Source organism: Colossoma macropomum, unplaced genomic scaffold (genome assembly GCF_904425465.1).
Source record: "Colossoma macropomum unplaced genomic scaffold, Colossoma_macropomum, whole genome shotgun sequence".
NCBI lineage: Eukaryota > Metazoa > Chordata > Actinopteri > Characiformes > Serrasalmidae > Colossoma > Colossoma macropomum.
In genome coordinates, this window is record NW_023494806.1 from 18,159,513 (window position 1) to 18,182,974 (window position 23,462).

Sequence of the window (23,462 nt, forward strand, 5' to 3'; positions counted from 1 at the left end):
AGCAACCAATGAAAGGCTTCTTCCATTCTCATCCAGAAAAAATCCTTATGACTGAAGATATTCAATGATGGTGTATATACAGTACATTATAGGAAATGGGTTCATTCAGGCAAACTAATGCGGAAGGTTCTAGCAATAAACAGCTGCATAGATTCTTAAAAACACAACGGTCAGTTCCACAGAGAAAGGGAACGGTCCAAGGCAACATCACAGCCAGACGTAAAAGAATCTAGAGCAGTTGTCACAATGCCCCTCTGCTAAAGAGCCACTTTTCCACGGAGTTTAGTTCCAACCTAAGCCAACATGAACACATCTACTCTAATCAAGGACTTCTGGAGAACTCTGTGTGGAAGATAGTGGTTGGAACTAGACTCCATGAGAAGGTAGATCTCCAGGAGCAGGAGGAGGAATGGTGGCCACAGATCTAGACCTAGCTCAACCACAGCCCTAAGAATTCTCTCAATTCTAGATCTAATTTAGAACTTCAGTTTGAGCTCTAGAACCTCTAGATTTGTGCAGTCTGGCAATGGAACAGGGACAGGATCTCCAGCCTCCTTTATACAGTAGCTGTCATCCTTCTGGCCATGGCATGGCCAATACTGAGCCAACAGGGTAAGGCAGGTTTGCAAGCTACGTGTCAGCCGTAAGGGAATGCGCCCTCAAACGCTGGGCGAGCGGTCAAGCTGTGTAAAATATGTGAATAACTCGAGGTTGGTGCAAAACAAAGTGTTTTTCAGTCTCATGAATGAAAGCACTGGGATCTCAACAAAATGCAAGGTAAAGAATAGCAGAGGAAACCAAAAGAGGGTCATGATAGTTACATACTGGATTTCAAGAGCTGAGGCGATCTACATTTTTCTAACAACATTTCTATTCTTTTTTTCCTCATGAAGTTATTTAGCATGTTTATTACTGAAGTTGGCATGAAATCTAGAACAAGCACGATAGAATGAGCATCCCAGGGTTCCAGTACTGCAAATAAATTATTTTTACAAACGCAGTTCCGTAAAGCAAAGATTAGCCTTTTTTTTCTTTTTCTTGCCTTGAACAAAAGGCAAATGGTGTGCACTGGCTGACCAAAGCAGTCTATAGAGAAAATAACCAGTATATTGATGGCAAATACATACAGAAAAAAAACAACTATTTTCTCATTTATGATACATTATACTTTCATAGTAAATATCAAGTTCTTGCATATACCTTATTTAAAACAACATGTTTCACACGGTTGTTTTGACATCTTGTTAAAAAAATACTCACTTTGTAGTCTTCAGGTCTCCCCCACTTCACTCCCCCATCAAACAACCAGAAAAAAAAACAAAAACAACACACAAAACAACCCACTCATTTCTATTGACACTGTGTTAAAATCTTTTATCTATATATAATTTTGGGGGTGCTTCACATATTTACAGGAAAAAAATTAAAATGCTGTTGTTTCTTCCTCCCAATTGTAATAAGGACACAGAATGGCTTCCGACACAAGGCAGGTTAATTCGTCATGTTCAGGTGCTGCAGAAGCAGTTTCACTTCTTCAGGAGCATCCTCGCAAAGTCCTCATTGGACAAGGATTTAGTTCCAGTGTCCAGCCCCTGGCCGTCAGTCATGCCATGCTGCTGTTTGGTAGCCGTTCCATTCTCCGCTTTGGCCTCCGGGGTGTTCTGCCGGTGCAGGGAGCGAGGGAGTAAGGAGACTTGCGTCCGTCCTTTTCCTCGACTGAAAACAGATCATAAATGCTGTATTAGCAAAAACAGCCTTTGAAACGCCAATTGTGCATAATTAAATGGTTAAAATACAAAGTCATTTAGAGTGGCTCGATGCAAAAATCTCCATTCTAGAGAAACTTAGCAGGAACCAGACATCCACCTCTAAAAGCTCCCTCATGGAAAGTTCTTATGAAATGGTTATGAATACACCACTGATGACACTGTTTAATGATCTGTTCATAAAGGGGAGTCCCTAAAGAAAAGATTTACTACTATTTTACCATCATCAACATATAAAAACTCAAGACGTGTAGTTTCACTGGTTGTTTTGGATAGTAAATAAAATGACTACATTTGAAATGTACACATTGAGACCCCTGGCTCCTATCAGCACCACTGTGATGAGATCTGAGTGAGTAGGTTTCTCTACAGTAAAGTACATCACCAATCAGAAAGACTTTGTTGACATTTCAGTGAAAATCAATTTAATTCCCTTTTTAAAAGGGATGGTTTGAAGCCAATTTTATTAAATTTATTTTTTCCTTTCTAATGAAAGATGTGTCATAGTTCGGCAAACTATTAGTACCACTCATCACCAACCGGTTGGTTGTTTCAAATAACCGCATTGTACAATGTGGCACTTTCTTAAAAAGAGAAATCGGCGCCTTATTATTGGGATTTTCAACAATATTTCATTAGATTTTCAACAGTGTGCACGAGCGGCGTAATTTTGCCTGGAATGGCTTTTAGGAAAGTTGGAGTGGTGGTGTTTTCTCTCACTCTGAAATCACTCAAATACTGCTCCATACTCCGAGCCAGTCCTAGCTAAAGTTGTTTATTAAGTCAGTACTGTCTTTTTGATAAGAATGAGTCATATGGACCAGGTGTGGAGCAGGATTTCTCTGATGTGTGAGCTGGAAATAGACAATCCAGAGTGGAGTGATTACAGAACGGTTTGAACGAGAAGCGGAATGTCTGCCGCCTCGCTCAACTGACATACTCTGATGATGATGCGTACATCTATAACAGCTTGGAGTTACTGAAGTGAACCAGTCTATACAGCACAAGACGGGGCACTCAAGAGTGATGAAGCCTGTGGAACCTAACCCGACCCACTAGCTCTACGGGAAACGTCTTTAAGAATGGTCATACAAAACAACTACTATACAGACTGAAGAAAAGGGTACTTGACGAGCGCAAGGGCAGAAGAGCAGGGACTCAAGCCCCCTCTGGTGTCAATCAGAGAATGTAGCTTTCAACAGTTACTGTCATTGTGTTGGTGCTGCTGTACTCACGTGCCCTGTAGCTGCCGAGGCATCATGGCTCCCAGCACACGGCTAGCCGCTGGTCTGACTTCTGTCTTCCTAGCCGGTGGGTTGCTAATGGCGACTGAGAGAGTATAATTCTCCATCTTAGTCCGATCCAACTTCAGCACGGCCTGGGACGCCTGCTCCTCGCTCTCAAACTCCACATACGCCAAGCCCTTCAGAACAGAATGACACCACCCACAGTCAGTTTACAGATAAAAGCTGGTTACCACTTTACAATAAGACAACCTTAATCAAGGTCTTGTGAATGGCTTAAAATTATTTTGTTAATGATTGTTAATTAGGTCATTAACACATTAGAAAACATTAAAAAGCAGTTTAAACACAAAAGGGCAACAGCGACCCGTTATATCTGAGCAATATAAATGTATAAGGATTCTGACTGATGGAGAACACAAAGTAAGATAAGTAACCAGCAAGATCTGAGGTTTAGCATTAATTGAGTTCACTATTTGACAAGTAACTTTTGCCGTTTTTATTTCTGGCCTATGATTTTAAGATACTGATGGGCTATTTAACATGCAGATATCTAAGTAGCTTAGTTGTAGCAGTCACCAATTAGGCCACTCTGTAACTATTCATTGCATTGGGTACATTTTTACAAATCATGCTAACTAGCTAATGCTGCCAGTCAAATAATCCATCCTCCATGTTTGTAACTACAAATCACTTCCACGCAAAGACTCGTTCTGACTTTGCAAGTGAGAAACATTTGAAAGCAGCTTAAGAAGTACGAATGTTGGGGGACAGTTTGCTTTAACATTTACAGAGCATCAATGACCTTAGATCTGCCAGAGCGATTGGTGACCAGGCGGACAGCTTTGACTGTTCCGTGCTCCTTGCACAGCTCCTCCAGCTTCTCCGTAGTGCAGTTGAAGGGCAGTCCCGAGATGAAGATTTTATGCTTCTCCATTGATGTATTGTACTTGAAGACCTGTCAGAAACAGACATCAGGAAATCACAAACGAACAGTTTCTATTTTTAATTCATTCTTATTTTTGCCAAAGCAGCTTTCCAGGAATGTGCTTCAAGTAGGCAGCTGCTTAGGACCCCCATGAGCCCAAGTTAGACATACTGTATGTGGTAATAGGTTAAATAACCTATTCCAAAACATACCTACATTTTTAAATTAGCTGTTATTTGTAACTGTTGCTATTATTTTAAGTAAGTTTAATATTTTAACGTGGTAGTTCACTACATGAGCTATTTAAATTGCTGCCCTGTTCGGACTATGTCACTTTGAAAATATAAACAAAAACAGACAACAGAAGTATTTGAGGTGGAGTTTTACTGCTGAAATTATTGTTAATGTGAAATAACTATCAGCCCTAGTTTGGTAGGTGCATTAGAGAAGAGAAATTGTGAGACTGTGCTGGACTTCAGCCCTGATTCAGTCCACATTGAAGCCTTAAGCTAATTTTAAAGTGCACCTGCAGTGTACCTTAAAGTCAGGATTTTTGCTTTTATCCACGCAGGGAGAGACAAACATCGGTCTTCCGTCCACTTCCTGCCTGTCTAGCTTCAGCGCTTCCTGGGTGGCCAGCTCGTCCTCAAACTGCACATAGCAGTAGCCTCTGAATGCTCCCTTAGTGGTAAATACAGGCCGCACTTCCATGATCTTCCCACAGGTTCCAAACAAAGCCTTCAATTTGCCCTCGGGGTCCTCCAGATTAAAGGCTAAATTACTAACAAACACGGTGTTGGAATCTCTGCGCTGGTCCGGTGTGGTGTCCGATGTCTTTTGGACCATGGATGAGGTCTCCGGCACCACCTGCTGGTTCCTCCGGGCTGCCGGCGGCTCTGTTTTGCGTGGCGGAGCGCGCCGCCCGATCAGGCTGCTCTCTGTCTCCATTTGTTCCTCTAAAGCCGCTGCGATGACATCTCCCTCACCCCGGTGCCTCTTGTGCGCTAGTTCTGATGGAGGGACAAAAAACATTATTCTGTGGTGAGTTGCTGGCACTGTTTTAATGCATTGGTCATCATTGCGTGGTGCAGGTGAGTAAAATAAACAGTATCTTTGTAACAAAATTTCATATTCTCATTACCACTGAAATAACTAAAGCATTACATTTCAGCATTTTTTCTAAGTTAACCATTTGTGGGTCAAAATTTAAATCTCATAGCTGCAAACTTGCAAAAGAAATCAAGCGCTCAGAATATAAATAAAGCATGAAATTGTGATGTCTTTGCTGGCTTGCTAGCTACAGAAACAACACAAGTATGAAACAGTTTGTGTAATTCATTGCAATCTGTTACAAGGCTCATTCGGCAGCACCTTCATATTCTCTGCCCTTACCTGTTTCCTCTCCCCACTCATCTTCACCATCATCCTCTGCCTTCCTCTTGTCTCCTGTTCGGTTTGTTTTCTGGCTCTTTTTCTGGGCTTTCTTTTCAGCCTTGGCTTTCCGGCGCTGCTCGGCTCTCTCTTCCTCCTGCCGCACCAGCAGGGCCTCTTTCTCCGCCGCCTGTGCACAAACACAGCTTTAGAGCAGGCATGAAAAGCACACATGGATCTCAGACATGTCACAAATTAGATTTCTGGACCATGAGTACAAAATGACTCTTACAAATTTCACTCACAATTTCTGAGGCATTTTTGACCCTAGATTTCCTAAAAAGTGACAAATCTTATTAATTCTTTTTTATGAAAAAGGACAGTTATTAACAATGTTTTAATAATGAATTTTAAAAAATGAATAGTAGCGCAACCATTTAGGTGCTTTTAAAATTAAGATTTAGATTTTTCAAGAGTCTGATTTTTAAATGAAAAATTTGATTAAAAAAATGCTGTCCCAAGTGTCACTCCCGAAACAGAGAGTTTTAAGTCCATAGGTGAAGCCTTTTTTAGCCACACCCCTGCATTTTAGAGCAGGAGGTGAGACTGCAAAGGACTACGGAACTCATTCAGAAGTTCTATTCCTAAACATATATATAGTCATTCGCCATGTTCCTGTCTGATGACTTTTTAGATCTAAACCTGATTAAAATGGTCAACCACTCAGTCCGAACAACATGTGTAAAAACTGTAACAAGTCAAACAAACAAACAAACAAATCAAGATGGTAACACTTTGAATCTTCAGAATCCTTTAAGGCTGGCTTTACACTATGCAACTTGCATGGAGTTGTGGTAGTTGCTTGATGCAGGAAGCTTATTCAGGAAGCAAAGTATTTTGCACTAATTTCACATACTAATTTACAATCATTTACCATGTTCCCTGCACAATATCAGCAATGAGTCTACATTAGAGTCAAAATATCTCAAGAGCAGCTGATTTCTAAAAAAATGCACGTCAATGACAGTAGCAGCTACAAGTTTTCTCAGAGGAGTGGATGCTAGAGAACAGTCACCTCTCCTGCACTGCAACCGAAAACGACTCTAACAATATAAAAAAAATTCAACTGGACCTGGCTGAGTTGTTTCAGACATAGCTTTAAATCTAACAACATTCAAAAGTGCCACTCCATGGTTCATGCTTATTTTTTATGCATCAGTTTCTTTTGTCTTTTTTTAAATATGTACTAGACGATCACATCAATAATCAAGATGTTTTAATATAGTAAATTGCGAGCAGGAAAAATTAATATTGAAAAATCAATAACGCTTTATCCATCCTAACCAGAGCCTATTGGGCTGTGGAGCACCATGAAAGACAATCCTCTGTATCTCATGCTCTCTCCTTCACTCTTAATTGTAAATGGCAGATCAGTAACATAGATGTGGCAATGCAGCTGCTTCAGTAAAGAGATGGAGAGAGATCTAGTCCCATTCCCGCTGAGGGTTGGACGGCTCATATAGTCTGCCCCGGTCAACTCCTCTTATTTCAATTAGCTTAATAGAGCATCTCGATAGATTTCATGTAGACTAGTTCTGACTGCAGTACAAAAAAGTACTAGTGAGTAACAAAAATGTGACATTTCCAGCAGGACAAAAATCTCTCTCCTAAAAAAACAGCTATGAAGGCCCGAAAGGAACTGAATGTAACAAGCATTCATAACATTTTACAAATTGCTCCCTTTTTTTTTAGGCTCAACAGTGCCTTTTCTCTTCTAATGGCTAAAGCTAGCACTGCTTTTAAAAGCTCTGTGGCTGAAAGGCTACAAAAATAATAGAATCTCGCCTTCACTCTCTGCTCATTCACTCGATTCAGCCTGGACTCAGTCTTCTGCACAGCAGCGTCCCAGTCCTCCAGAGAGCCTGCCGGGGGTCAGAACAGTTAATCAGACGAATAACAACAAAAAATGAACGAACACACTAATGACAGAAGGAAAGAAAAAGACAAAGAATGAAAGAGATGAAACAAAATGAATTTCAATTCAAAAGAAAGAAAGGAAAAAGACAAAAAGAAAAGGAAAACAGAATGGAAGATGAATGCAGAATACTGACAGAATGACAGAAATACAGACAAAAAGACAGAAGGAAGGAAAGACATGAAAGACAAATACAGAAATACAAAAAGATACATGTAGACAGAAAGACAGACAGATGCAAAAAGATAGAAAGAAATACGAAATGACAGAAGGAAAGACAAATACAGACAGAAGACAGATGGAAAGACAGATATACAGAAAGACTGAAAGACAGAAATACAGAAAGATAGAAATACAGACAGACAGAAAGATATACAGACACCAAGAAAGCCAGAAAGAAAAGCAGAAAGAAAAGAAAAAGAAAGCAGAACATTCTTTACTTTATCATTATGCGACACTTTGTACATTGTCCAGTTATCTATACGCACTGTATGGGGTAACTGGTCTCATTTAAAAGGACAATGTGTTTATAATTCAGACCTGGTCTAAACTCTGTCCATGATTAGAAAATCAGTTTGTAGTAGCGAGTTGAAGCAGAACTTACCCTCCACCCTCTCAAAGGTGAGAAGAACTTCACACACATGCTCTGGGTAATCAGAAGTACACTGAACTGCCCGGTGCAGTGCTTTCCTACAATGTACAGCATCTCCATACGACCTGAGTGAACACAAACGTATACAAAGTTTACATCCACATCCTGATCTTTTCAAAGACTTTCATCATCAAAGACATAAAACACATATAAACAACGGCTATCATGATCTCAAACACAAAATAACAGCCCATTCTGAACACTGCTGTATAACAATTATATGATTAACAAGGAAGCACCAAAATTTTGAAAGAGAAAAAGGCCATACTGTAAAGACGTATATTTTAATACATACTGTACATTGTAGTACATATTGCCGCCCAGATACTGTAATACATACTGCAGCCTTCATACCATAATACATACTGGAGCCTACAAACTATAATACATACCATAATACATACTGCAGCCTACATACAGTAATGCATACTGCAGCCTACACACTGTAATACATAACATAATACACACTGCGGCTTACATACTGTAATACATACTGCAACCTTAATACTGTACTACATACAACAGCCTAAAAACTTTTTTGGTTTTCAGCCCAGAGTCTTCCTGAATTTCTGTTTCAGCCAAGATTTTTTCATTTCAGTGCACCACTAATGATGAAGTCATATTAAATGGGAACGCTGCACAGTTTTTGGGGACATCTGTCTTAAACATCTGCTAGTCCTATGATCACAAAGTACACACTTAATACTACATACTTTGAGATAGTGATGATCTGATCTTACCCTGTGGGTAAAGTAAATAAATGTTATCAAAAACCTGCATTAGTGAGGTGCATTTTTAGAAGTTAACAAAGCAATTTACATGTCTGTAACTTTTTATAAAAAGTGAAAAACGTGTATCTGCAACAAAGGGGTTTCAGTGTTTGATTTAGCTTCCTTTTGTCATAACACTGGCTATTATGCTTTCTACTTCCTGCCATTAACCGCACACATTTTACTTTTTCAAGAAAACGGCCATAAGGTCACATTATGCACTTTGTAAAAATGTGATTTTAGTGTAGCATTAACATAACATTAATTACCAACATCTGACGTAAAATGCGTGGCTGGATTACTTATTTTTTAAAAAAAACAACGATTGGATGAGCACTGGCTCATACTCAAAATAAAACCATCAGTTTGCAGGGCAGAAAAACTGAATCAGGAGATCTCAAGAATGCAGTCTTGGGTTTTGACAATTTTCTGATAGCCCAGATATGAGCATTAAGGCAAGTTCTTAAAGTAGTAAAGCTAAACATGCCAAAGTTTGTGGACTTATGTAAACGATCGCTGTAAGTTATGTAACACTAACCTCTCCAGGTTGTAGTATTCCAACCACATGTTGGCGTATTTGGCGTTCCCTTTTGTCATGATGCTATCCCACAGTTCTCGCGCTTTCTGCATATTCTTACAGTGCAATGCCTGTTAAAAGGAAATAAATAAATACAATAAACTGAAAGAAGATCTCCAAGAGACCACCATAAATGCTCAAATTAAAAACTGGTTTTCAAAACATAGAGGCTTTTTAACCTAGGAAAGGGCTCCTAAACTGCACAGTTTATCCCTGCAGGATCTGAGTCTGAAAGCCATGTCCTAAGATTAATTTTAAAGGATCAGTACAACCAAAAGAATCAAGCGCTATTAGCATGCAGAGCCAAACTATGAATGCAATTTAGTAACCACCAATGACTTTTACACAGATGACGTTAATAATTGTTGAGTATATCAGCATTTACATTTAAACTGTATATTCAAACAATGTATGCAGTTTAGTGAAGTGTAATGTGCTGATGATTTTACAGTCAAATCATATATTCAGAAAAATCCAATGCATGAACTGTAGTAAATTTGTCAACCTAGATATTTACAAACGGTGAATAAAGTTTCGTAAAGCATAACTAGGCATTATTTAAAAGACATTCTAGTAATTGTTAACCACACCTTCGTTTACACAAACTATTCCTTAAATGCATGTCTCATTATTGCCTCAACTATTGCCTGAGAAGGCATTGAAGACATCAAGGAACTAGTCGACAGCTTAAAGTTATCAAATGTTTTTAATAATTAATGAAATAATACCATTAATGACAGTGATGCAAATGGCATGGTAATTAGTGGCCACTAGCTTTAATTATTTGTGAACCATGTTAGCATCTTCTGTCAAAGTATTCCTTACACCCGTGCCCAGCTAGCCTTAGCACTGAAAGGTCCGTAACAGTAGATGAAAGTGACTTACAGACTTACCTCTATTCTGGCCCAGATTTGCATTATTGTACAAGACAAATCACCACTCTCACTAAACCCTGCAACAAAATGACCAAAATAAAGACATTACACAATCATGACAACCAGTGATCAACTGTGCTTTTTGTGTACTGACAATGTGATTACAGTGATCATTAAGAGTGATTAACAGGAAAAATGACATGATGACATCTTTTAACATCTAGTCACAATGCATTCCACAGGAACTTTTATGGATTGTCAGAAAACTGAGATTCCTGTCATTTCTTAGTGGTACTAGTAGTGTTTATAACAAAACAAGACTGATTTTGATACACGTGGTAAATGAAATTAATGGAAAAAAGGAATCATTTGTGGCCTCTTATTATTAACAAAATGAAAGAAAAATGATTTTATGCTAATACACAATGAATCAAAAAGTGTCCTAAAGCATCACTCACTTTCTTCCACATCCTGTTTCAGGTAGTCAAGACAGCGTGTGAAAGCTGCCCGCAGCTCCTCTAACTCTCTGCTCCCCTCTGCAAACAATTACCAGAAAATAATCAATAAATGAATAAACAGTAAGAAAAAGATACTTAAGAGTTAAACAAAGAGGACAAGCTTTGAAAGACTCTGCATTACCTTGTTAATTTTACGTATGATTCATCATATCTTGATGATACGTGAATCATTTAGAACACAAAATTCTTGTTTTCTTTAACATTCAACAAAAAAAATATTTTTTGTCCAACTCTAAAATTCTTCTGAGTCTTGATTGCATTGCCGTGTACCAGTGGGCAGGTAAAACTAATATTAACCAATAATATCATGTTACCTCACGATTCCACCATCAATCACTGAGTGAAAATGCTCGGCTAGCTCAGAGACTCTCCCTGATACTCATTCACTTGGAAATACATCACAGTATGGAAAGAAAATGTGTTTGTCAGAAACAGTTTGTTTCACACTGACTTAAATCTATATGGGTAGTAAAACAGCCCTGAGAAGTTCTCACCTTTGCTGAAATCGACACGTCTTCTCAGGTAGTCCAGGTATGACTGCCAAATCTCCACATAATCAGTGGCCTGTATGAAGCCAGCATTCAAGGCCTTCTCAAACACATCTGTAATAGGAGAAAAAAAAGAAAGTTATCATTTGCAATTACAAAAGCATGGCGTAATTATGTATTAATTACTATTCATTTCTTACTCATAGCTCATTTAACCTAGCTGACAAACCCTGTTGAAAGTGCAGATTCTACACTTTCAGTAGGTAAGAAAATAAGGAAAAAATCTTATTACCTATTGATACAGAATTTTGTATACAACTGAAGCCAAAAGTTTACATAAACCTAGACCAGTGGTTCCTAGGGAGGCCTTGAGCACTAGGTTGGGAACCACTGGTCTAGGTTTATGTTAACTAAACCAAGTCTGAGAAAGATGCCCACAAACCTGACAGTTCTGTCTGGAGGAAAGGGCAAAACTCCAGCAAAGTATTGTGAGAAGCTTGTGGAAGGCTAACCCAAGTGTTTGGCTCAAGCTAAGCAATTAAAAAGGCAATGCCATCAAGTACTTACAAAGCGTATGTAAACTTTTGACCCACTTAAAAAAAGTATAAAGTCTACAAACAAATGCACAGCAAAGATATTTGACATTTCAACAGACCTGTTACTGAAACTGCATATTTCCATTTCTGTTCAGTGAGTACCTGAGATTATATGATGCTCCGCCCCATGCCTCTCCAGAGCTAATATGTAGCTTTTCCACAAGCCCATGGTCCAAGGACAGTTCCGGACTGCTCGCTCATGACAGGACAACACCAACTCTTTGATCTTCAACTGACGATCCTGAAGAGGTGTTAAGAAAACAGCAGTAATTTCTGGCTACTCTATTAAAATAAGGTAATTTGTTTTGTGCTTCTATAATAAAAGACGCTGGCTCACAACCCACTGAATGCTGTCAATTTATTGGCTCCCTAATTTAGGATGTGCTTCATATAAATGATATGTAAATGAGGTACTGGTAGGCTATAGCGCTGATTTCACACAGTGAAGCTCATTAATAATTTGCGCTCAAACTTCGGCTCATTTACACAGACTCAGATGCAGAGTAGTCTCTACGTCCTTCAAGGTGGTGAAATCTGCGTCCTTCTCGCAACTTGATAAATAAAAGCCAATGTTTCCTAAATGCCCCCCCTCAATCTGTAACCAACCCTCACTAAAATGTAACCCTGGCTTTGTCACTGGCACATATGCTCATGATTCATGTTCGACAAAATCAAACTTGATGGGGTTGCTCTTGAGTAAATGAACAGTCTGATCTCTTTTTTTAATTAGGTAGCTATGTGTGTTCATCTTGACTTTGAGACACAGTACTGGTTAGTATGACCTTAAAAAAGATATCTATATAAAAAAAAAAAATCTTTGGGCAACATTAATAGTGCATGTCTGAACTCATGAAGAGCCAGACTTAAGGTCAGACTGAACTCAAAAGACCATGGCAGCTGTTTTACATACGATTTATGCACACTTAAAAAGGAAAATGTCAATAATGACTGCAGGTCTGCAGGTAAAACGTATAAAATAATAATTCTAATAATAAGCTGGTGCAACTTTACAAGATTTAAACAATTAAGGAGTTAAAGGCACAGCATCAAAAACAGCCTGTTTAATTCTGAGGAATAAAGACAGGTTGGAAAATGGTCGTGTAAAAACTGATTACAAAAAATGTAGGACATGGGCATTTAATATAAAGTATTTACATTGTTTTTAATTTTACTGTGGTTTATTGTGGTTTACAGAACACTCGTACTAAAATATCTAAAAACAATCTAATTTATAATTCATAATTGCACCCGGTTCCAATCAAAGATCTGACATAGTCCAGCAAAAGCTTCAAATGCTTTGATATTCACATTTATTGTCTGAAATTTCGATTGCTGCCCTAATAGCATTTAAAGCATGTATTTTTACTTCTGTAGCTGCCACCTGATTTGCAAAGATCAACCTCTCATCTTTCCTATAATGATAAATAAGCAAGATTTTTCTTCAAACTATTTTTCTTGCCTCACGATCAGATTTATGCACACATTTTGCATGCAGGATGAAGCTGATAAACGCTTCTTACACTGCTCATCATTACCAAGGCAGTCTGTAATTCCGGAGGGTGCTGTAGTGCTTTATGCCAAAGCAGCGTAGGCCCTTCCATGTAGGCGTTCTTCATCTGACACACAACACTTCATTAAAAACCAAGCAAGTAATGACTGAAACCATTACGCAAAAGCTATAATGCAATTAAAGGTAAAAGGAGCGTAGAATTCGGTTAAGCAGAACTGCCATCAATCTAATCACCTCTGCACAGTACAAGCAGGCAACACTGGATTTAATTACATCACATTTGCTCTTAACGCACTAAAGCAGACACTAAGGGAGAGTTCTGAATAAAGCTAAAAGCCAAAATGAGTCGCAAGGCTAAATACTGCAATGCGCATTAGGCTCGGTTTAGTATACTGAGTTAATTACATTCATCTCTAGAGGAAAAAAAAAGCCTAGTGAAAGATTTGGCTGATACAATGTGACAAGGTGCTTTCTATCTATCTCTGTATGAGGTGCTTTCTCTTTCTCTATGTGCTCGATTCCACCTCTATCTCCTCCATCACCACCTTTGTGTTCTCTCTCTCTCTCTCTCTCTCCCTCCCTCCCTCCCTCTCCCTCTCCCTCTCCCTCTCCCTCTCCCTCTCCCTCTCTCATAAATCCCCTGATGGCCTCTCAAATATACTGAGGCTGGTATGCTCTGTGGCTTGTGCATGTCATTACCATGTCATTAAAATGCTCACGAATGAATTAAGCAAGCTGCAGCAGGCGTCACACATGCAGAACATTAAAGCAGAGTTGTGCGTAGTATTGGTGCTGTTGCCCATTACTACCTATAAAAATGGCCAAATGTACAGTCAGTGACAAATTAAAATGGGAAAAAAGTAAGGTGCCCTTAGTTTTTGGGCCACCACAAGCCTCCAGAACTGCTTCAGTGAGCCTCATCATAAATTCTACAAGTCTCCGAAACACAGTTCTTCCAAAAGAAATTCCCTCAGTTGATGTTTTAAAGAGAGCGCTGTTTAGCACAGTCCCAAGTCTCCCACTGGTGTTCAATTGGATTAGGATCTGGTGACTGAAGGTCACAACATATGACTTACATCATCAAACCATTCCGTGACCCCTCCTGCGCTGTGAATGGGGACACATTCCGATCAGGATAGAAATGACAAAATAAAGGTGACAAAAGGGGACAAGTGGACCCAAACCATGTCAGCAGATGCCCCCTATAGCATAACACAGCCACCGGACCCCCTCACTGTAAGCGTCAAACATTCAGGCCTGTATGGATCTCTCTGTCTACACTGCACATGCACTCACACACTTGTGGAGAATACAATGAAGGATGACTTATCTGACCAGATCACTGTTTTCCAAATCTCTGTAGATTAGTCTCTATGACTTTAACGCCACTGAACTCTTAAATGGCCATTCGTCTTTGTAATCAGAGTTTTATGCATTACAGCTACTACAATATCCACTCTAAGTAGCTGTGGATGGACTTTTCTTGCTTTCTCACTGTCAGTCACAGTTTCCAGCCCTATGATACTATACTGTCTTTCCAACAGATCTGAATGAGGATGTCACCGAGTAGTCTTGTGAATGAAGTTCCTCCTATTCACACCCCTACAATGAACCCTTTTTCTAAGTCACTTTTATACATGTCACAGATGTTAACTGCTTAACTGCATTACAACAACTGTACTACCTGCCTGGAAACATGCATTCTCCACTCATTTATTCAGTTCTTTCCTTTGTCACCTGTCTGTACATCACAGAGCTAGGAATTAAAACAGGAGGCATTCTGAAGCCAGAAATTTATCCATACTTTCACCCATTTTAATAGATGAGAGTGTGTCATACAGTGCCAGAAACCACATACACAAGTCTATTTGAGAAACGGTCTCAGGCAAGTTTTTTTATTTATTTATTTTTTTTTACAGTTTGCACAGTCCTAATTGGTAGGGTATATGCTTACACTGCATTAGCTAAATCAGCCTGTGGAAACCTAAAGAAGGAAACTTTAGACACCAAAAATGTCTTGGCTCATCAACTACATTTAAAAGTAAGGTGTGGCAAACGTGTAGATAAGATTTTCCCCTGAACTATTGTGTTGAAAGTGCTCATGCTTTATAAAACAGAAAGAAAGTAAAGAGTCCATTAACAGTGCCTGATGTGGGTTTTGACTGAAACCTTGACTAGAACTCACCAGATAGGTAGTGTATTTAGCCCAGAGGTCCGGCACCAGGCAGTTTTCTGCCAGTGCTCTCTCAAAAATAATCTGAACTCGAGCCGGATCACCCTCCTTCATCTCATAGTCGATGTAGCCCTGATACTCTGCCAGCTTCGGTGGCTCGGCCATCAGCTGCAACACACAGAGAAGCACTTTTCTAAAAACCAAACGATGAGTTCAAAAAAATCGTGACGTTACAAGAATGTAGTTAAACAGTTTCAAAATGAACATAGAGTTGGGCAATGTGGTAAAAATGCAATACCACAGCACTTTAAGAAGTTTTCACGATACACAATACAGTGCAATGAATATCTTGTCTGACATCTGATAAGTTTGAACAAACAAAGTAAATCTGCTTTTAAAAATACTATCAAAAACTATGGCATACGGATTTATACTCAACATTTCACATACTGTGCTGCACTACATACAATTAAACAGGACTAAGTATGATAACTTTGAGAGTGAAACATGCAGTTGGAAAGTGTTTTTAAGTACTGGCGACATCCACAATATGCTCAGAAAAGCATACTGTGATATATTGTGACAATTTATCATTATAACAATAAATACTGTCATATCGCCCAGCTCTAGTTGAACATGCTTTTGGCCTTCTACCATTTGTGAATTTTGACAGCAATCACACAACTATTTCTCAGGATTCAACCTGAAGAGAGGTTTTGTGCCAGAAAAGTAACATTTTTTTTTCGATTTCAAGGCATTTTACTATTTATTATTATTATTATTATTATTATTATTACCATCATTATTATTATATAATTGGTGCCTGTATCATTTTGATGCATGCAAATAAAACACTGAGAGCTAGTCAGGTTAACATACAGCCTCCAAACAGTGGAGTCAATCTAAGCCTCATATGATGAAAAACGAAGAAACAAGAAGTCTGTTAATTTTTACATTATAAAGTTAATCCTAAAGCCTATGCTACAAAATGCACTAAACTCTTTATTAAATAATTGTAATGTGTGTTCTTTTAATGTCTCAAGTAAATTTTTGCATATATTTTGGGACTGTACTCTCACTTCAGTATTTTGGGAATCTGTCAATAAATCTCTATTAGGTTTAACTGGGGTAGAAGATGATTCAAATCCATGCCTGTGACTTCTTAATTATAATTCAACTTTTACACTTAATCAGCAGAGATTAATATTTTCTGGTTTTATAACTGCTAAAAATAGTGCTGCAACTATGGTACAGTCTAAATCTGTCCTTATATTTTTACTGATCTGTAAAACAGCAAATTTAGAATGCACAACTGCTTGACTAAAGAAAGCATGTCATAAAACAATATTGGCTTGGATGAACATGGTTGCTGCCCTAGATGATTTATAAAGGGTTTTTCACTTTCTCTTTTAGATAAACTGTTGTCTCGGACTGTAATTCTACTAACTGTTGTGTAAAAGACAGAAAAAATGTTAATATATATTTATTTTTGTCATTTTGGTATTAGCACTTCCATTTTGTGGTCAGAAATTCAAAGAAATTCAAAATATGCGATTTATAGCTGTCGTGTTTACAGCCTTATTGGCTTAGTGCATGGTGGGGAGGGTTGTTACCAAAGCCTCCTCATGCGGCCGCCTCTTCTCCAACTGCTGTAGAGACCGCTTGTAGTGTTGCGTGACTGTCTCAGACACTCCCTCGTCCGTCCAATCAGAGTATTCCGCATAGGTGCCCTCCATATCTACAAACGATACACACTTATTAAAAACACTCAGCTAAAAGACACTGAAAAGCAAATTCCTGCTTTACACGCTGCATTTCACCTGGACACATCAATTATAAGGGTTAAGCTCACTTTTAAAGGACACCAAACTTTCTCAGAACGCTAAAAAATAAATAAATAAAAAAATAAATAAAAAAAAACAAAAAAAAAAGAAATTGAATGTATGTGAAATCATGTTAACTGGCTTTCATCCCACTACCTTTGATCTATTATTAACTACACTGGCAATTTCTCCCATTCATTCACTATAGCCATGTCCCAACACCTCTTTCTGCCAAATAATCTAAACTGCCTTTAGGGAATATAAATCATGGCTAACACATTACAAGAATGGAAAAATCATGCAAAAACAGCTTCACAACACTGCAGCTTTTTAATTCAGGGCTTTTTTGTGAATGTATTATTTTATTCTCATTTCAAGGTCATTCAGAATAAAACAGCCTCCTTCTGGTTTTGTTTTTTTGCACTCCTGATTGCTGTAGCCATGAAGAGAGACATTTTCTCCTACAAAAGAGCAGCCAGGGGAAACGCAAGCCAAACTGCTCCTGGAACCTAATCTATGCTTTGGCTCTGGTAGAGCAGCTCTATCCACTGTATCTCTGGTGCCTTCTCATCAACAGACAGAGGGAGAGAGAGAATGTAGCAGACAAAGCCAGACCATCTGGCTATGCGCAGGTCGAATGGGTAGCTCTTGGCTCAGGCTGTGATAGAGGAGAGTCAGTGATGTCTGCAAACACCTGATAGCACACGCCTGTAAGCAGCTCTGTGTAAGACATGAGCAAAAGAGCCAAAACCACATGATTACGATGCTTTGCTTACTGAGCTTTCTCACAACATGGAAAATAAAAGGAAGTGTAAAGCCTTTGCTGTTCTTTCTTTAATATACTATTCTTTATTTCTCCTTCCTCACATAGCAATTCAGTGATTGTGAATCTCTGGAACAGACATGCGCCCACGAGCCTAGGCATGCACTAATCTAAACTGCAGAGCTGCTGTGGAGCAAGAAAAACAAACATTTTATGTTTAGGCTCTATATTGATGCTCATGGTCATTATAATTCACTCTGAGACACAAAGACTGACTGCACACAAGAGACTGAACAGAAGAAACAATGACAGAGGGAAAAAAAATTACAGAGAAAGGGAGAGAAAGAAAATAGATTAAAAATAGAAATGAAAAAGAGAGAGAGAGAGAGAGAGAGAGAGAGAAGAAAAAGAAAAAGAGAGATAAAAACACACTCCTCACCCATCAGAGGAATGGCCAGCTGGCGTCTGAAAAGTGTGTGGATTCTCTCGAGCTGAGCATTCAGCTGCTCCTGCTGCTCTGGACTCGCAACACCGCCGGGAGGAGGCTGCAACAGAAAACACACAAAATATGCTCACAATATACTGTTAATATTCTCACAATATATTATTAATATTCCCAGCATAGCTACAGCACAGTCACTCTCATATTCTTTGCATACTATATTACTGTAACAATGTACTCGTAATATTCTCACAATATACTCATATCATAATCTCACAAAACAACCATAGCTATACTCAGAACATTCCAACAATATACCCAGAATCACCCATAACACATGTACGTGTTAATAAGTTTCACAACACACCTATAATATTTTCCTAAAGCCACAATATACACTATTCTCACAATATACCTATTATATTCTTACTATATGATATTCTCAATACTCTCAACATTCTCATAATTTATCCATAACATTCTCATAACATAAAATTCTCACAATATATATCTAACATTCCCATAATATTCACAAAATATTCTTTAAATATCTATAAAATCTTACAATATCTATAACCTAGCTATGACATGCTCACTATATATTCATAATATACCCATAATATTCTCACAATGTATTCGTAACATACCCAAAATAATCTTAAAATATACCCATAATTTTCTCACAATATACTCATACCCCTAACTATCTTCACAATATAATTATAACATACCCGTAACATAGCCATAACATAAACCTAATATGCCCACAATCTTCCCACAGTACACAGTAGTCATAACATTCTCAATCATATTCATATGTTCCAGGGTGATCAAGCACAGACACATCAGAGAAGGTTAAACTTCAACTAAAGCAGGGCAGAGCGCGGACATTCAACCCTGCTCTAAAACATATATAATATCCTGTAATATTCACTAATGCTCATCTTGCTATTTACATTAGTTTAATGGCAGCTGAACAAAGTAAACCAGGTGGATGTTCAGGATCAGGACAGGGATGTTTAATCCCACCGGAACTAAGGTCAACATTTAATCTTCCATCTAATTTCCTGTCATGCACACCCACCATTTACAAAGTACAAATAATAACTGAAACAGGGAAATATCAGGTATCCCTAAATTTGGGACTGCTCTGGGAGCCCTAAAGCAAATCCTGTAACACAAAGCCCACAGTTATACAGCATTAACGCTGCAATGATTAGTCTTCTCAATCGGTTAGTTGTTGGTAAAGTTGATTCTGGAAGTAAGTTAACACACTATATCACTCTATAAATGTTTAGGTACAAAAATCTATCGGGGAAACATGGCTTTTGTTATGGCTTCTATTGTTTTCTTGAACCATAAAAGAAGAAGCTGCTTGTTGTACAGATGGTAAATGAAGCAAAATGAGAAAAAAAAAACAAACAAAAAAGGCAAGAAGTATTTATTAAGGCACCTCAGCATTTATTAAGATGCCAAAAGCAAACCGTTGATGCTGTCGCACTGAGAGGTGAGAAATAAGAGTTCATGTTGATACCTGTAGAGTGGAGAGAATGGCGATCTCAAACTCCCTGTAGGCCTCCCACAGGGCGGCACCTTTGGTCATGTGCAAACCTACTGCAGTCAGTGCCCTCTCGAAGATGGAGCGCACCCGGTCAATGCCCCCGGCAGCCCCCATCCCACCTATAGAGTACTGTGCATACTCCAACCAGATATCAGGACCTGTTAGAGAGTGAGGGAACAGGGAAAGGGCACTAAATAATAGTACACTCAGTAAAAAAATTTTTAAACAAGGCACTACTGGGCTTTTGCCTGTTTCAATGTTCTCTGTAATGTTAAAAACTAGTTTCAGTTTATTGCTTATCCTTTTGATCTTTCATTCAAAATATTAACAAAAAAAAAAAAATCTAAAACTTTTAGCATTAAATAAATATTTTTCTTAAATCTATGCATACCACAAGTGTTGACACCCCTATAAAGTCTTATGAGTAAAATCTAACTAAAGTATATTCCCATTCCTATTTCAAATTTTAAGAAAGACTAAAATGGTCAGCCATGAATTCCTGTTTCACTATAAATATGAGGCCACACAGGCCAAATTCCCTTAGTCATCCATCCACTATGAGAAAGACCAGAGAATACAGCAATGAAAGGATGTCGATCAAATCAGAAAATGTCTATAAGAAAATAGCTTAACCGTTGCAAATGCCCATTTCCACTGTCAGGGCAATAATTAAGAATTAAGCAACTGAAGATTTTAATAATCTGCTGGGTGGAGAACGTATGTCTATACTGACCCCACGCACAGTGAGGAGGATGGTTCCAGTGGTCAAAGGATCTCAAGAATCACAGCTGAGGAATTACAGACATTAGTTATTTATCTTGTGATTATGTAGGTGGCGTCTGACTGTAGTCTAGGAGACATTCTGACCAAGTTGTTTGGGAGGGTGGCCAGAAGAAAGTTTTTGCTAGACCAACAAACTCAAGTGCTTTCAGTTTATCGGACGTTACAGGAACTTTTGATGGACTGCATTTTAATGATGAGACCAAAACAGAGCTTTTTAGCAACAAACATCAGAGGTGGGTTTGGCACAGACACGAAAAGTACCTCACCCCCACTGTGAGATACAGTGGTGGATCTGTGATGATGTGGGGCTGTTTTTCTTCTACAAGCCATGGAAATCTGCTCAGATACATAGTATCATGGATTCTCTATCAAGCAACAGCAGATACTACATTAAAAAATGACTGCCTCAGTCAGGAAGCTTAAACTGGACCGGGGTCAGATCTTCCAGCAAGATACTGATCCAAAGGACTCCTCAAAATGACTACAAAAATGGTTTACTAACCAAAGAATCAAGGTTTTACCATGGCTATCCCAGTCCCCTGACTTAAACCAAGCAGGAAATCTGTGGGGTGAGCTGAAGAGGAGAGTCCACAATCCTGGACCTCAAATTCTGAAGGATCTGGAGAGGTTCTTTACGAAGGAATGATTTCAGATCCCTTGCCATGTGTTTTCCTGTCTCATTAAGCGTTTAAGTAAAAGACTCAGCTGTTATCTTTCCAAAAGCAGGGGTGCTAACAGTTTTGGCAGACACAGATATAGGAAAAATATTTATTTCATAATGAGATTCATTATTTTTCTTCAAATAAAGTTTAGTTATTTGATACTATTTTGAAAAAAATAAAAAGGATCAATAAAGAATGTTTTTTTACAGCCTGTTTTGCATATGTTTGCTAATATTTGTGGAGGGCACTGTAACTAGTACATCAACTATACAACAGCATGAAAATTAACCAATTCCAACAGATACAGTAAAACTAATTTAATAAATTAATTTAAAACTGAAAGTAACTGAAAATTAACAGAGTGTGCCAACTAGTTACCAGCAAAGCCCTATCAGTCACTAGCCCCTTTTACATGTACCCTTTCACACAGTAATTAAATAGGTTAAGCTGCATACCAGACTAGACATCGAGGTAATTGGGCAATCTATCAGCACAACACCAGGTACAATTCCCAAGAAATTACCAGGAGGTAAACAGAAACCATTACATTATGGGGAGGGCTGACAGGGCTGCTGCACAGTTTTAAAAATCACATTCAGTGCTTTTGAATACCTTTTTAAGACAACTAAGCAAAAATAACATCACTACCCCGCAGTGCATAACCTCAAATACGGCATGTATTAATGGCAACTTCATTTAAAATGATGGGTTGCGAAAGAAAGTATATGCACAATCTTTGCACCTGTCTTCTCAGTGTATTTGACTTTAGTAGTTTTGCTGTCCTCCAGCCCTTCAACAGTGGTCAGTTACTGATCACAGGGCCACTGTTGGCTGGGTACTTTTTGGATTAGCGTACTGTTCTGAATCGGTTTACTACATAAAATGACTTTCATGATGTTCAGGATGCTCCTTACACTAACACACTGAGGATCCTCTCAATCAGTGTCTGTGGCACTTTTCTCCATTTCAGCATGCCAGGTTATGTGATAACACCAAATTACCTGCCATGCCTGCTTAAACAGGAGAAAATAAACATGCTTTCTGGTCAGAAACAAAGTTCTTTATCAGAAGCTACCTTTGTTCTTAGTATAGTTCAGTAGTTTTGGTAAGGTTTGGTTCTTCTCAGTGTGGTCTGGTCATTTTTGCTGCAGGATTATTAAATCCTAAATAAATTAAAATCCTAAATAAATTAAATCCTAAATAAATTAAAATACTAAAATGGCTAAAGCTCAATCCATCAAACTACTGTTACCGCAGCTATGCATCATCTTTTTTGTTTTTAATAACTGATGTAATCATAAAACCCCCGTTCATGTTTCACGAGAGGACCATTCTGCGTGTGGAATGCTGCTGCACTGTTTAACAAGCACAACAATGGATCAGAACAAAACAAAACAAAAAACAAAACAAAAAAAAAAGATCTACTTTTAGCTGCTACAGAATGCTATATAGCCACACAACATGAGCTGATTCAAGACAAGGAATAACGCTACATATTAAAAAAACTTGTTAAAAGAAAAGATTGCAAGGCAAATATGTTAACTGATCAGTTCAAGTCTATTTACGGTATCAATACAACAGCAGAGCGAACAAACTGCAAAAAAGAGAGACAAAAAATTGCAACCGGATCAGGTTTATTTTAGCAGACACCTGATTAAAATATGACAGGGTCAAATATCCCTAAATTTAATACCTCTAATAGTAAAAAAAATAAAATGTAATTTTTTTTCCAATGCTGAACACATAAATTTGACTGTGTGCACCCCAGTAAAACACTGTTTAAAGGCAGCAAGTATGGAGGATGCAAAGCCTGAACATTAGCAAAAGTTGGCTTAATGCACTTCCCAGTTACATCACAAAGGGAAAATACAAAAGTGGGACAGTACAGGATCTCGTACAGACTAGCTCAGATGGTTTTAGATTTTTTTCTCTGGGTTCTAGCCTCCCATTCACACAAAAAACATAGCTTTAGGTCACAGAGTTTG

General features: G+C 38.3%; 1 protein-coding gene across 1 annotated transcript in view; it reads right to left on the reverse strand.

Annotated features, from left to right (window-relative positions):
• Positions 1-1,372: 1,372 nt before the first annotated feature.
• The window catches only part of sart3 (spliceosome associated factor 3, U4/U6 recycling protein), a 33,406-nt gene continuing 11,316 nt past the window's right edge, over positions 1,373-23,462 (reverse strand). The window contains exons 4-19 of the mRNA XM_036597919.1: positions 20,006-20,190; positions 18,469-18,574; positions 17,057-17,181; positions 15,456-15,611; positions 11,863-12,001; positions 11,171-11,278; positions 10,617-10,694; positions 10,177-10,235; positions 9,245-9,354; positions 7,889-8,001; positions 7,155-7,231; positions 5,331-5,499; positions 4,476-4,948; positions 3,816-3,968; positions 3,002-3,189; positions 1,373-1,716 (exon numbers count right to left, since the gene is read on the reverse strand). Of these exons, the coding sequence (XP_036453812.1) occupies positions 1,527-1,716; positions 3,002-3,189; positions 3,816-3,968; positions 4,476-4,948; positions 5,331-5,499; positions 7,155-7,231; positions 7,889-8,001; positions 9,245-9,354; positions 10,177-10,235; positions 10,617-10,694; positions 11,171-11,278; positions 11,863-12,001; positions 15,456-15,611; positions 17,057-17,181; positions 18,469-18,574; positions 20,006-20,190 (2,429 nt within the window). The 3' untranslated portion in view covers positions 1,373-1,526. The remainder of the gene's footprint in view (positions 1,717-3,001; positions 3,190-3,815; positions 3,969-4,475; positions 4,949-5,330; positions 5,500-7,154; positions 7,232-7,888; positions 8,002-9,244; positions 9,355-10,176; positions 10,236-10,616; positions 10,695-11,170; positions 11,279-11,862; positions 12,002-15,455; positions 15,612-17,056; positions 17,182-18,468; positions 18,575-20,005; positions 20,191-23,462) is intronic.